General features: G+C 34.5%; 1 protein-coding gene across 1 annotated transcript in view; it reads right to left on the reverse strand.

Moving 5' to 3' along the window:
- The window catches only part of Cnbd1 (cyclic nucleotide binding domain containing 1), a 246,200-nt gene that overhangs the window by 32,495 nt on the left and 198,197 nt on the right, over positions 1–15,508 (reverse strand). The window contains exon 11 of the mRNA XM_005362341.2: positions 1,123–1,190. Coding sequence (XP_005362398.1) covers positions 1,123–1,190 — 68 coding nt within the window. The remainder of the gene's footprint in view (positions 1–1,122; positions 1,191–15,508) is intronic.

A 15,508-nucleotide genomic window follows, 5' to 3' on the forward strand; every position in this document is an offset into this window, starting at 1 on the left:
TCTCTCTCTCTCTCTCTCTCTCTCTCTCTCTCTCTCTCTCTCTCTCTAACTAGCACAGTTACTAATTACCTTTCTAGAATTTAGTCTTCCCACCAAGAATTAAGTAAAAGAATCTTTCTTTGCACACATAAGCAATATTAGCACATGCATATTAATTGCACAAAAGTCTGTGATATGAAAATGGATATGCACAGAGAAGACTATTTCAAAGTTTCTATAATTTGAAGATTATAAGAAAATGTGAACCATTCACTGGAAAAAATGAGGCTAACCAATTCCTTCCAAAATATGCTATAAAATGGTCTGGTCTCCAATTAAAAAGTGACAAATAGAGGTCGTTCCAAGCAATGTATGAAGATCAAATCAAGTTGGACAATACATTTTGTTCTGTCGTTTTGAGAAAACAGATTCAGAACTTCTGTTGGGCTGAGTTTGGATTAGTGTGTAGAAGACCATTACTTTGATGATCATTGTTGGAGATGCTGAATGAGGAAGAATCACTTTTATAAAGTGTTCTATGCTCTGCTAAAGTCACAAGGTCATAAGGATGGATGACCGGGGAAGAGCTGCCATTGTAGTCCTGATTTGATGACTTTGGGGTCATTTGCTTAGCCTGCTAAAAGGATTTTCTGGGAGAGAGAACTGTTGTTACTGAGGACAAAGGGCAACTGAGCTTATCATGATTCCATGAGTCTACAATGTTAAAATTAGAAATTTTGGAAAATATTGAAATCATAGTCAGTTTTCCCCATATGATTTCATTGTCACACAGAGGCTAAAAGGAAGTCAAAACTATGAGAGGAAAGGGAATAATTCTGCACTACTTGCTAAAGGTACAAAATGACTGTTCAAGGAAGGGGTCTAAATTGTATTCTCTAAAGTTATTGACAACACTGTTGAGTAACTGAGTTGAATTAGACTACTACAGAAATGACTCCTACCAACAGAGGAATATCATCTGACATTTGTATTTAAAGTTTCCAATCATGCATTTCCTAAAGAATACACCACATTATAATCACTTTAGTTGAGAAGGCACAAGGCATTGGGACACCAAAAATAATTATCAACATGTAGTTCCTGCAACTAATGATATTTACTGTATATGAACATTTGTCTTACTTCCGTCAGATGGCCAAAAGTTGGTTTTGCTGTTTGAATCATCAGTTCCTTGGTCACTGGATCCAATGCTAAAGAAAAATAGATACATGATAATAACATTAGAAATAACCTTAAAAATAATAAAAAGTCAACTAATTCATCCTTCATTAATGTGTGAAAATAAAAAACAAAATTGTACTTTCTTTAATAATTAAATTGATTTATTGATTCATCCCAAGTAACAGTCACAGAAAAGCACATCATCCCACAGAATTGGAGCATAATGATTCAGTCTAATTGTCAGAGTACACATATTTATAATCAAAAGTTAACATAATTTCTGGCCTATTCTTAGAAGAGCTACTTCCATGACAGAGCATTAAAATCCTATAGTTTTAAGCATTCCATGCTTCTAAGATAAGGGCAGGTGAACCAAAGAGGAGACATGCAATTTTTCTTTCAAACATTTGACTGTGGGAGAGATAAAAGAAGTTATTTATAATTATACTACAAACAGAGTAGAATGTGTTGTACATGGAAGTTAAAGGAAAGTATGCATGTAAGCATTTGGGAATGTCTAGATTGTAGAACATAAAAGCACTACAGGATGGCCAACTACCCTTTACGGTTCAGACTTAACACATGTGGAAGGTATTAAAAAAATGTATTCTGAGTCTATCACAGGACTGAAAACTGCCTCTGTGAACTGTGTTGAAGCTGACAATCGATGTTTTTAAAGACAGAGGAGGTCTTCTCGGAAGACAGAAGAGAGTAGGCTTCAGAAATCCACAAAGCAAGTAAAAGAATGACCAAAATGTGTAGAGAAAGGTGGGCAACACTCCGAGCTGAGTCTGGAGACTAACATTGATAGCATGAAGACTCCTGGAGACCAAGGCAAGGAGATTTTCTGTGAGTTCAAGGCAGGCTGAACCAGATAGTGAGTTGCTGGACAGCCTGGAATAAAAAGTAAGATACGATACGACCAACCAAAGACCAGCACATCAAGGCTGAGAAACTGGTTTTTATGGGATCACTATTGCCCAGAGATAGGATAAAGCTAGGGTGGCAGCTGCAAATAGCAGGAAAGGGAAACATTGACAGAATATCAAGCCTTAGTTCAGGAATGTATTAAAAAGATAAGACCACCCGCTTCTGTTTACCAGGTTCAGAGATAACAACCAAATTAATCTTGAAGTTTGGTAAATCTTTATTCTTTTGTTTTAAACTTAGGCCCTTCCTTCTAGTCTTTCTATTTTACTTTGGGTAACCATGTTCTCGCTTTTACCCTGCACCATTCCTTTGCTTCATTCACATAGTAATTCCATATTTACCTTAAAGAGCTTTTGTTTTTACTCTGAGACAGAGTCTCACTACATAACCCTGGCTAGATTGAGACTCACAATGTAGAACAGGCTGGCCTCAAGCTCATTGATATTACCTGCCTTTGTAGGAATTAGAGAATTTTTAACTCCATCACATGTTGTTTGATATTTTTACCATTTGCCTTTTTATGACCATTATTAATACAGTGACATCTAATTAAATTTAAATATATTCCCATATCTTGTATGAGCTTTCTACTGTTGTCATTCCAGCAAACTTCTCCACTGTGTGAAACTGAAGACTGAGTAAACAGTTGTCTATTCAATGAGAAGATCTCCAAACAAATTCAGAAGAGATCACCAAACCAGTAGATACAAAAACCTATACACAGACATCAAAACTTAGAAAATATAAACCAAAAGATCAAAAATCCTCTATTATTGAACTCAAACTCTCAAATGTCAGAAGACTATAAATGCTTACTGGTAAAATATGATCAATGTATTTTATAAGAGTTAGAAATAAGAATTTGAATTTAATTTTGGGCCTAGGGAAGAAAGTCAGAACCATGAAGGGAAAAATCATCACTAAGAATGAAGAAAGCAATATAGATAAAATTTACTCAGCAACTAGAAAAATTCATAAAAATACCGATACTTGAAAGAACATATAAAAGTTCTAAAAGCCATAAATTCAATTAATTAAAAAAACAGAGCTCCTGGTCGCCTGGCTAGCTTAGCCCTGAAATAACAACACACAAACTATATTCATTTAAACACTGCCTGGCCCATTAGTTCCAACCTCTTATTGGCTAACTCTCACATCTTGATTAACCCATTTCTAATAATCTATGTAGCACCACAAGGTGGTGGCTTACTGGGAAAGACTCAGCATGTCTGACCTGGTGGATGGCTCCATGGTGTCTGACTCACTTCCCTTCTTCCCAGCATTCTGTTCTGTCTACTCCACCCACCTATGTTCTGACCTATCAGGCCAAGCAGTTTCTTTATTAACTAACCAATGAAAACAACACATAGGGAGAAGACCCACCTACATCACATCTTGAACAAAAATATTTTAAATAACATGTAAATATGAATATGCGATAAAATAAAGGTCCTATAATTAATTCATAAACCACTTAATTGTTGGAAAAGTTGTTTTTTATCATTTTTCTCTCTAGACTTAATATTCATGTGTACTTTGCTTCAATATTCAATATGTGATGAATTCACTGATATTAAGGTGAAATATAAAAAAATTAAGGTAAAACCTTAATGCATACCATCTATCAACAAATCTACTAACCAATCTAAGAGTCATCTTCAAAGTCAATATTCATAAAATTTCATGATGAAACATGTTCAAAACCATGAACATGTTTCTAGAAAAATTTTAAAACAATGCAAGCACAAGTTATTCAACCATGTAGCCCTTTTCTTGTTTTTGTAACCAAAACATGAACGTAACAATTTCTTCTGGCTTACAGTTTAAGGTGCCAATCAATCATTGTAAATAAGACATTGTACCAAGTTTGGAGACATGCAAGCAGGAGCAAGAGGTTGGTTGGTCACATTATATTCCTGTTCCAGAAGCAGAAAGTGAGCAAGAAGGGGGGTTGGGCTATAAAGTCTCTAGGCACTCCCCCAAGTGACTCACATCCTTTAGTGAAGCTCTACAAACTAAATTCCTGCAACCTTTAAATCATTGTCACCTGCTGGGAGTCAAGTATTCACACTTGAACCAAATAGGACAGGGAAGGTTGTAATGTTCATGCCAGAACAACAGCAATCAGGAGCCATTGAAGAAAGGTGAAATAAAAGTATTCAACAACAACACGGCCTAGTGGAAATTGAATATGAAAAATACCAACAGCTAAGGTTACTAGCTGCATTGGGAACTCTAATCCCTATAAGTCTGTCACTATTTCTTCCCTATCAACCCCTGCTGACCCTCATTCTTTCTCTCCTTTTCTGTACCTTTTAATATGACAGTCCCAAGTATGAGCTTATGCAATTTTTTAATTCAGGAAATTATCAGTAGCCCCTTTATTAGAACTGATGTTGGGTTTGTTCATATCAATAAAATTATTTATATTAGAATAAAGGGATAGACCTAGACCAAGTAGATCTCTGAATAAACTTTATGGTGCCTTTAAGGTGAAGAAGTGAAGTTTTTGGAAATAAGAAATAAGAAGGGATAATTCAGATTTGATCCTGAGTGTTAAATCACTAAATGCCATCCTACAGGACTTTTGTCATTTTGTGTGGTATTTCTAAACTTAATTATTTTATCATGAACTACACTTAATCTTGCCACAATTTGACAAATGAAAACATGGCCAATCAGGAAAACTAAGCAATTAATATTATCAATATTTTAGTCAAGGAATGTCAAACTGGAAGAAATGGATTAGTTAAAATAGATCAGCAAAATTAAGATTCTGTTTCTGCTATTGTTAGCATAAGACAATTAGAGTTATGCTAAGTTTGTCTTGGCTTTGTGGTTTAATGTCTAAACAGAGATATCATCCCTCATTGTAAAGGTTACCAACATTATACTCATTGTTTCTTATATTCCAACTTTCCAATATCTATATCATAATGGTTCATTTAATAACTTAGAAGATGAAATAAATTATATCAGGAAAATGTCTCCAAATTAAGGTAAGAATTCCTTTTGTAGAATGACCAGATTTCATAATATTAAAATATTCCAAACATTCAGATTCCATTTAATCTAGCAGGACTCATTGCAAAGGCAGAAGTCAGAGTGCAAAGAACATATTTCTTTGCTTCACTTGAACCTGGCATGTGTGATTTTCATCCCTTTCTAACATTTAACAGGCAGAGATGGGTGCAGAAATGCCAGGTGATTCCATTTCAGTAATTATGGTAGTCATGAAAGAATTATTGTTTCCTCTCCTTTGTAGTTTCGGAAAATTCTGAGGAAGAACAGCTGGAAAAGTAATGTCAGATTGATCTGCAGGATGTAATTCAAAGGGTCCTGCTGTTAGCCGATTTTCCAAAAGAAGAATGCCCTCAAGAGTTGACAGATTTTCATGAGCGTCTGTATGTGGAGATCTAAAGCTCACTGACTGTGAAAGAAATGGCCTATATCTAAGTTCAGTCTACAAAGAAAGTCACAGTTTTCCAGGAAGAGATACATGATGGTTCACTTTTATTCTAAAACTGCAGCGAAATGTCTAAAATTTTGGTTATTAAGATAATCTTCCATTTCAGGGATGAAATTAATAAACCACAGAATCTATAACACAACTCACGCATGCACGCACATGCATACATATAAACCCCCACACACACACTTTATGCTAGATGCAGCATGCTGGTGTGCTGCTACATTCTTGCATATGTGACTGGCTTTAAGACTGTCCAATTTGTCATGAAGTCATTGTCAAGTAGGAACGGAAGAGGCACAAATGGTGTAGCTTCTAGCACAGGATACCGTTCGCATCTCTCCTATATAATGATTTATGCAGAATTCATTCATGTTTTATTAAATATTTTGTAAAACCCATGAATTAAAAACAGGGAATATGGTAGGAGGATTTTAAATTGTATATTCAGCTGTTTTAATAAGCTATCATTCAAAGTTTGATTTCATTTGTGATTTTTCTGGTGCTTATTTTTCTCTAAAATTGTTCATCTCATAGAAATATTTAAATTTATTGGCATGAATAATTATAACAGCCTGTTTTGATTTCTAAAAGCTACGTCTATAGGCTTTTATTCTTCTCATATAAGAAACAAATGATTTCTCTTTTCCTGTATAAATCTCCCTTAGTTTCATATAAACATTTTTCTTTTCAATCGCCTTGTGACTTTAATCACACTTTCTGCTATTGGGGTGAATTCATACTTTATGTTTTACTAATTTTGCTATTATTTTATGCATTGCAACTCATTTTTTGTTCCCCTTTTATTGAAAATAGATTACTTTCTCATACAATATATCTTTATTACAGTTCCCCCTTACTGAATCCCTCACAATTCCAACCCCCCTACTGATCCAAATCCACTTTTTTTGACATTAATTAGAAAAGAACAGGCTTCTAAGAGATAAGAATCACACATGAAAAAGAAAATATAGTAAGATAAAGCAAAACTCAACACATTGAAGTTGGACAAGGCAAACCAACAAAAGGAAAAGAGCCCAAAGGAAAGTATGAGAATGAGAGACCCACTCATTCACACACTCGGGAATCCAGTAATTACACTGAGCTAAGACCCGGATGTATGCAGAGGCCCCAGTGCAGACCAGTGTAGGCCCTGTGCTAGCTGTTTCAGTGTATAAAGTTCATGTGAGCTTTGCTCCTTTGATTCAGAGGGCCCTCCTCTCCTGGTATTCCCCATCTGCTCTGGCTCTTACACTCTTTCTTCTTCCTCTTCCGTGGGGTTCCCTGAGCTCTGAGAGGTAGGATTGGATGGAGACATCCCATTTAGAGCTCTGTCTTCCAATCTCTCTCTCTCTCTCTTCAACTCATTTCTAATATCCTGAGGCTGGTGATGAGCCTATTGCATTCATCACTTCTATTTTACCATCCCTACAATTCTTTCTCCACAAACATGATGCCACTTATTACAAACACTGAGTTTTTATATACAATCAGTACATTCTATTAAGTGTAAATTCTTTATCATTTCCATTATGATAAACTCTTAATCCATGGGCCCTTCATATTGATTTTCCTTAGTTTTAATGTAATTGGAGGTTTGTTGTTGTTATCTATTTATTTCTGGATTAACTGAAAAACATATTCTTGCACTTACATCCTCTGAAATATGATTAAGTTTGATAATGCAACAATACAGGTTTAACCTTACAACATTTTGTTCAATCTTACATATGACTATTGATTTTTATTTTGGCTTTCCTAGTCAAGATTTCTCTGTGTAACTCTGGCTGTCCCCTGTAGATCAGGCTGGCCTCAAACTCATAGATAAACACCTGACTGCCTCTGCCTCTCAAGTATTGGGATTAAAGGCATGTACCACCACTATCTGGCTAACTATTGATTTTTTTATTTTTACATAACTTGTGTTCTATACAACTCATTCACCTAAAATGAACATTTGGTGGGGTTTAGAATATACACAAAATTGAACAACCATCATGAGTTCCCTAACATTTATATCCATGAACACAATATACCTATTATTATCACCCTCTCTCCATTTCCAATACTACCAATCTTAGTAAGCATGCACTCACTATGTCTTCACAGATTTTAGTGTATTGTACATTTCATTTACTTAACATAACTTGTAACTTTTATATTTAATATTTTGGCTTAATTTCCAAAGTTTGTCCACTAAGTTTATAGGATAGATCAGTACTTCATTATTTTTCATGGCTGGGTAAATTATATTTTAGGTTATATTGTATTTCCTTTATTTACTCATCAGTTCATTGACATTTAGCTATTCTCCATTTGGAGCTATTATGTATAATGTGGCTTTCAACAGGCAAAATGTTGATGTAGGCATGTTACTTCAATCTGCTGTACACACATAGGAATGAAATTGCTGAGTTGTGAGGAAAGTCATCGTTTTCTTTTTGAAGATTCCCACACTTCAAACACTTCCTCATTTTACATTATTACCAGTTGTGTTTAAGAGTTTAGGAGTTTCTATTCTCTTCATGTGCTGGCTACTTACTATAATCCCTACTTTCAAATTTTTCCCCTGTAAAATGAAATGATATTACACTGTTGTTAAGACTTGGGGTTACTTGTATGAATATGAATGAGAAATTACTTACAAGAGCAGAAATGACTCAAAGAGAGTTGCAATACCAAAACTCACACTCACAAGGTTCACAGTTCATAAAACCTAAGAACTTGGAGAATTCTGAACAGTCTGCTTGCAGCTCATCAAGTTTGAGAATATCCCTTCCAAAAACTCAGCTGTCTTGGCCTCTTCTAAGTAGATCAGCTGGTTTCCGCTTCTTCCACACAATTAGTCTGGTCTGGTCTCGGGATTTGTTTGTTTGTTTGTTTGGGGTTTTTTTTGCTTGTTTACTCTTGGAGAAAGAGAGATCTATTTAATCTTGTCAGTTTCATGAACTTCCTGAAGTTATTTGAAGTGTTTGCCTTCCTGCTCAAGGCACTTCCTTGCATGATGGATATTTTAGTCTCACAGGACTCTGTTATAGAGTATCTCATGAGCTCCCATCTGAAACTGAGGTTTTATAAGCAATTGATAGTTAATGGGGGAAGACGATTCTGTTTTCTTAAGGGTTGACCCCTGTTAGGTCCACCATATCCCAGTGTACCACATCTAATCCAGGAGTGTAAAAGAATAAAGAATTGAGTTTGATGCATCTTTTTTTAAAGTGAATTGGGTCGAAGGTGGAAGTAATACTTGGAGAATTGAGAAAGGAATAAAAGTGAATAGTTGAATATAATCAAACTACGTGTATGAAATTCTCAAATAATTAGTAATATAATGAATTATTATGAATAAATATAAAAAAATCAAATAATTAGTATTTAAGTTATATCATTAGAACATAGATTAAAACGTGAACAAAAATGATCTAATTTATGTCTAGTAAAGCTTTTCTTCTTTTTCTTCAGTTTTGTGTAGCTAGTTGTTTTTATTGCTCATGTGATAAGTATTTTATACTGTTTTGTACTTTTAATATTTTATGGCATTTCTGCATCTAGAAAGCTCTATATATTTTATCTTTTAAAATTTATTATTATTGAGTGTTTTTATGATTTGAAGGAGAGCACATGTATATTGAGGCATATATCTGGAAATCAGAGACAACTATGTGAAGTGTGTTCTCTTACACTTTACATTGGTCACAAAGATTGAATAAAGGTTTAGGTTTAGATGGCAAATGCCTTTAAGCACTGAGTCATCTCTCCTTCTCTTCTTTACTATTTACTTCCTCTTTGTTCTTTGTAGGGTTGGCCTTTTATTTTCTTCATTTTATTATTTAACAGTATTTTTATTTTTATTATACTGTACTGGTTTCATATTTACAAATGTCATCACCCCATTTCTCTTTAACATGTATTTACTATACAAATTATGGGTTTCATTATGAGAGTTTAAAAAACTTCCCCTAGACCCCAGCAACACAAACATTGATAGAAACAATAAGTGAGACCTCCTGAAGCTGAAAAGCTTCTGTAAAGCAAAGGACATGGTCAACAAGGCAAAATGAGAGCCTACAGAATGGGAAAAGATCTTCACTAACCCCATATCAGACAGAGGTCTGATCTCCAAAATATACAAAGAACTCAAGAAATTGGTCATCAAAAGAACAAATAATCCAATAAAAAATGGAGTACAGACCAAAACAGAGAACTCTCAACAGAGGAATCTAAAATGGCCATAAGACACTTAAGGAACTGTTCGACATCCTTAGTCATCAGAGAAATGCAAATCAAAACAACTCTGAGATTCCATCTTACACCTGTAAGAAAGGCCAAGATCAAAAACACTAATGACAACTTATGCTGGAGACATTGTGGGGTAAAAGAAACAATTGATGGTGGGAATGCAAGCTGGTACAGCCCCTTTGGATGTCAGTGTCATGATTTCTCAGAAAATTAGGAAACAACCTTCCTCAAGATCCAGTAATACCACCTTTGGGTATATATCCAAAGGACGCTCAATCATGCCACATAGACATGTGCTCAACTATTTTCATAGCAGCATTGTGTGTCATGGCCAGAACCTGGAAACAACCTAAATGCCCCTCAACCAAAGGATGGATAAGGAAAATGTAATGCATTTACACAATACAGCAGAAAAAGTGACGACGTCTTGAATTTTGCAGGAAAATGGATGGAGCTAGAAAACATCATTTTGAGTGAGGTAACCCAGATACAGAAAGACAATTGTCACATGTACTCACCCATAAGTTGTTTTTAAACATAAAGCAAAGAAAATCAGCCTATAAATCGCAATCTAGAGCTAATCTACATGGGTAGTAGAAAAGGACAAGATCTCCTAAGTAAATTGGGAGCATGGGGAACTTGAGAGAGGGTTGAAGGGGAGGGGAGCAGAGAAAAATGTAGAGCTCAATAAAACTCAACAAAATAAAAAAAAAACTTCCCTTAAAATTAAAATGTTCATTATTCTTGCAAAATTGTTCTATGTATTCATTTAAAAACAGTCAGATTTTATTCATGTATCACAATAAATATCCTTTTAAAGGTATCTTACATAGATTATGTACATTTAATTTCATGATGTTTCCCATTATCTTCAAGAAATAAGTCAGTTATTTTGCAGATCCTGGGTGCTGATAAAAAGTTTTGGCCTATGTTCTCTTTGTTTTCTTGTAGAAATACAACCTCTGACTTTCCCAGAGTCAAGAGAAGTGTCACATGTTCACTGGGTAAAATACTTAGAATATTTTACTAATTTTAAATGGAAAACTTTCAGAAGTATATGTTGTAAATATATGTGCATGCGTGTGTGTGAGAGAGAGGTGTTTTAAAGTTTTATAGTATTATACTTAATTCATTTGAATAATATTTGGTATTTATTTACCTCCCAGTAACTTAAAGAACAGAATACAAAAACCATATTCATTTGAGCCATTTGATCTAAGTTTCACAGCTTCCTTAGCAGAAAGTTTATAAAAACAACCCAGTTCTCCATTAAGGAGATTATATTCACACTTGCTGATATTTGGACCAGAATTATATAGGTCAACCGATGCCACCTTATAGTAAATTTAGAAAAATACAAGAGGGAAACTTTACAAGGATAGGTTTCAGAAATTGCAGCATTAGTCACAGACATGCCTTTGTGGGCACAAAAGACAAAGGATAATGTAAAAAAGCACAGCGTATTGATAATGTTAAATGTAGATATCTTTGTTCGGATAGTTTTCTTTCGGTAGGTACACCTGAAATTTTATTATGATATGCAATTTTATGATCTTAAAAGAGTAAAATTTAAGGCAATGTGAAGAATGAGATGCCTACAAAAGATCCAATGACAGGGTAGCTATCAAAGCTCCCAGTGTGCTCTGAAACCAGTACCATCAGTTCTTGGTGTCTTCTGGAAATTTCAGAGTCTTAGACCTCCACCTGGAGTCACTGAATTACAATTCTGAAACCCAGATGTAGCTCGCATTGCTTAACTCATGCTATGGGCACTGAAGAGTCAATAAATCTGTAACTTTTTTACCTTCACTGAGTGACTTCTATAGCCCACAGTCTCTGAGAGAAGAGAAGAATATCAGGTCTATGTATACCTATAAACCATCTAGAATAGTAGGCATTCGACAGTTATATCTTTATTATTAAGAACCCTCAACTCAAACAACATATCTTAGTCGTCATGGTAGGAGTTCTTTGTTATATGAGCGTGGGGTAGAGTCAAGAAAATTGTTAGTATAAGTTCAGTCTGGTCTGTCTGGTCTACATAGCAGGCCTCTGGTCAATTTAAATATGCTTAAGAGTTCCCAAAAAGAAAGAGGAGGAAGAAGAGAAAGAAGAAGAGGGAGGGAAGGAATGGAGGGGGAGGGAAGAAAGGAAGATAAGAAGGTTGATTGGTTGCACTAACCAACTAACTGAGTGAAATCAAACATTGACCACTTGGTAGTTTTGTCCTCTAAGGAAGAGCTAGCTCTTACTTGTTTTTGTCAGTCCCTAGAATGTGTCTCCTGTCTCTCCAAAAGCCTATGTTCATGGCAGTGCAGTCTGCATCCTAAATTGTAGAGCAATTCTCTATTTGTGCTATATGCTATACTAAGGTGACACCATTTGGCCTAGTCCTGAGTGGCCAAATGATGCCACAAATAGGCAAAAGAGAAGCTGTTCTTGGAAACACACATCTTGAGAGAGACTACTTTTGCAACTTATACTTCTCATGATACCAGGTTCCTGATTGCCAATGCTGATGAGGAGATCCAACACAATAAATTCATAAATACATTTTTATAAAAAAAAACTCAGAGAAACTCAATGTAAAGTAGAAAGATTTTTCTGGTTTTACTCAAATTTTCCTGAGCATTTCATTATCACAGATATAATACCAAGAATTTACTTCTAACCAGTAGAAAGTGTGTATGTGTTTACAATGAATGAACGTCTCAGAAAAACCATTTGTTTAAAACAATAAGGAAAAATGTGTCAAAATTTTCTCTCATACACTAAAATAATCTCTCATTTTAAATAAAATATTACATATTCTTAAGAAGGAAGGCTCTTTCAATCTCTAACTACTTCATCAAAGTATTACAAGAAAAATAGTATTTGAGTGTCATTAAGACTGCATTCATCACTGCTGGGATTATCAGAGGGAAGGATTCAGTATGCATAGCTGAAAGGGAATTTAGAAAATAATCATGGTACAACACAATTGAAATAATGATGCCCAATACTTCTAAAAGGAGTATCTTATGCCAGAATAAAAGACTGAAATTTCCAATATATGGTCTGCCATTTCAACAACTCTTCTGCTGACAGTAATTTATTGTGTCCTAGTATCTAGCTACATGGTAGTATCTATGAGATACTACTAACAAATTTCTAAGATGCTATTTTATTTTCTTGCTTACTTGTAAGCAATTTTTGGCAACAGTATGATGTCTGTCGGCTTTAATGTGAAGTGAAATTTTAAATACATAATATGTGAATAAAATAAAAATACATTTAAAATATATTTTAGTCTAAGTCTGCTTGTGAGAAGACAATGCAAAACCTTGCCAGAAGCTTACAAAGTTAGATAAAAGCTAAACATGGCCTTCAGTGAATGGAAATGTTGCATCCATGTGTGCTTATGACACCTCTCCTGCTTTGTTTTTCCCATGAGTAATTTTTAATTATCCCAATTGTAGGCATTTATTGACATAAATGCTTCATAAAATTAAAGATTTATAAAAGTTTTATCATAATTTCAGACAACAGTAAACCATTAAAGGATAATTAATAAGCAAATATCTAAGTTGTGCTATTGAAATTCAAAGAAGATGGCTAAATCCTATCTTCTTCTAGAGGTTCCTTTAGTAAATTGTGCATTAAGGACCACTTGAAATGCTACTTAATCATATGTCAACAAACAGCAATAATGGTACCACTTTCCAGGAACCTTTCATAAACTATTTCTAAGTAACAAATAGAAATCATTTTAAATAAATCTGTCATCATATAATTGATAAACTATCATCCATCATATATGGAACTTATATATAGTGAGTTTCTACCTTTAAGAAAAAGCAAATCACTTTTGGGTGTTTGAGATTAGATTGACTTTCAAATCAGCTCCCAGTATAAATTTCTTTTATTTATTTATTTTTATTGTGAATATATGTGGACAGCTATGTGTGAAAAAATTTCACATGGGGTAGAAATGCCTGTAGAAGCTAGAAAAAGGGCATTAGCTCTCATGAAGCAGGTGTTACAGGAGTCTGTACAATGAGCAGCATGAATGGACTCAGTTCTTTCATATGTGCAAAATGTGCTTGTAACCATGGAGTTATCTCTCAGGCCCCTGAATTAATTTTTTTATTATCTATTGGCTCTTCTTTTTCTAACAATGATTTAATATTTTAGATACAAGTATAACTTGAAAGAGAATTATTTGTTTACATTCTATGTAAACATGATTTATTTTTCACTCTAATCAGCAATGATGCCTGGAATAACTGTTCTAAAACACAGAAATTACTTTGTTCTTTTATCCTGGCTATATTCAGTGCCAAAGCAATTGCCAAAGGTAAATAGGTAGAACCTGAGAGTAAACGATACACAGACATAGGGCAGAGATGTCATCTTAAATTCATGATTTTCTTTCAAAGCACATGTGTAGGTAATGAAAGATTATGATAGCTGACCTACTAGAAACACAGTATTCCAATGTTAAAGTGGCTGTAAGGTATTTGGTATTTTACTCATGTACTTGAAATAGAAGATAAGGTTTCCAGCATTCATCTAACCACATAAACCGGCAAGCACAGACTGAAACATAAGCACCCATACTGTGAATTCTACAGAACTTCTTTTATGTATAAAATCTGTGACAAATTTGGGACTGTTTCGAAGAGTCACAATAATCATTTTGAAAAATCAGCGGTATAAAATAACTAATTATTTGAAATAATTTACCACTCCTTATTCTGTTAAGTACTGGAGTGAAAGTTCTATATGTGGGTTTGGATTCAACAATAAAGGTTTTAATAAGAAAGAGGAACAGAATCTTGGCACTTCCATATCAGTAATAATGATAAATTTTAAAGTACTAGAAGAAGTAAAATAACAGTGATAAAAAGAATTGGTCAATCAATTTCAAACCTTGTAGCCAGACCAAAAATATATCATAACTTCAATACTATGTGAATAAACTGGCTGTTTCAGTGTTTGCACTCATCTTATTTTGTACCATTGCTTTGTACCTTGTGTTGTTCTCTTATTCCTTGCATAGAACCTTCCATTGGATTTTCCCCTCTGGTGTAATTTCATTTTCTCTCTTGATCTTACCCTCTCTCCAGTGCTGGACTTTTGTTAGAAATGTCTCTTCAGGATTTGTTACCAAAATACTGGAAGCAATCCAATTTCTTTAGGGTTATCAATTGGACATTTGAAGTCTAAACCAAATAAAAGTATGGCCTATATATCATGGTCATTTACTGTGAAATAGTGTCATGAATTTCAGAGATCAAATCTGTTATCATAACCACTGCTGAGAATTTCTTCATATAGGGAAATGACTTCAGGAATACAAACAAGTTAAAATTCAAATAATTTGTGGGAAGCATATAATAAAATAACTGAAACCGTGGTCAAGTCAGTCAGATGATTTACTTAGCAAATATGTCATATAAAGATCTTAGTAGGGTAAAATCAATAATGATAATGATTTTCTTATCAACAATGCTATTTCACAGTAATTGACCATAACTTATTGACAATGCATTCACTTAGTTTATGTTTCAGATGTCCCTTAGTGAGTGCCTACATTGAGCAAGAGTAAGAATAGATAGCAAGGCCGGACGGTGGTGGCGCACGCCTTTAATCCCAGCACTCGGGAGGCAGAGGCAGGCGGATCTCTGTGAGTTCGAGACCAGCCTGGTCTACAAGAGCTATTTCCAG

Source organism: Microtus ochrogaster, linkage group LG5 (assembly GCF_000317375.1).
Source record: "Microtus ochrogaster isolate Prairie Vole_2 linkage group LG5, MicOch1.0, whole genome shotgun sequence".
NCBI classification, from domain to species: Eukaryota; Metazoa; Chordata; class Mammalia; order Rodentia; family Cricetidae; genus Microtus; species Microtus ochrogaster.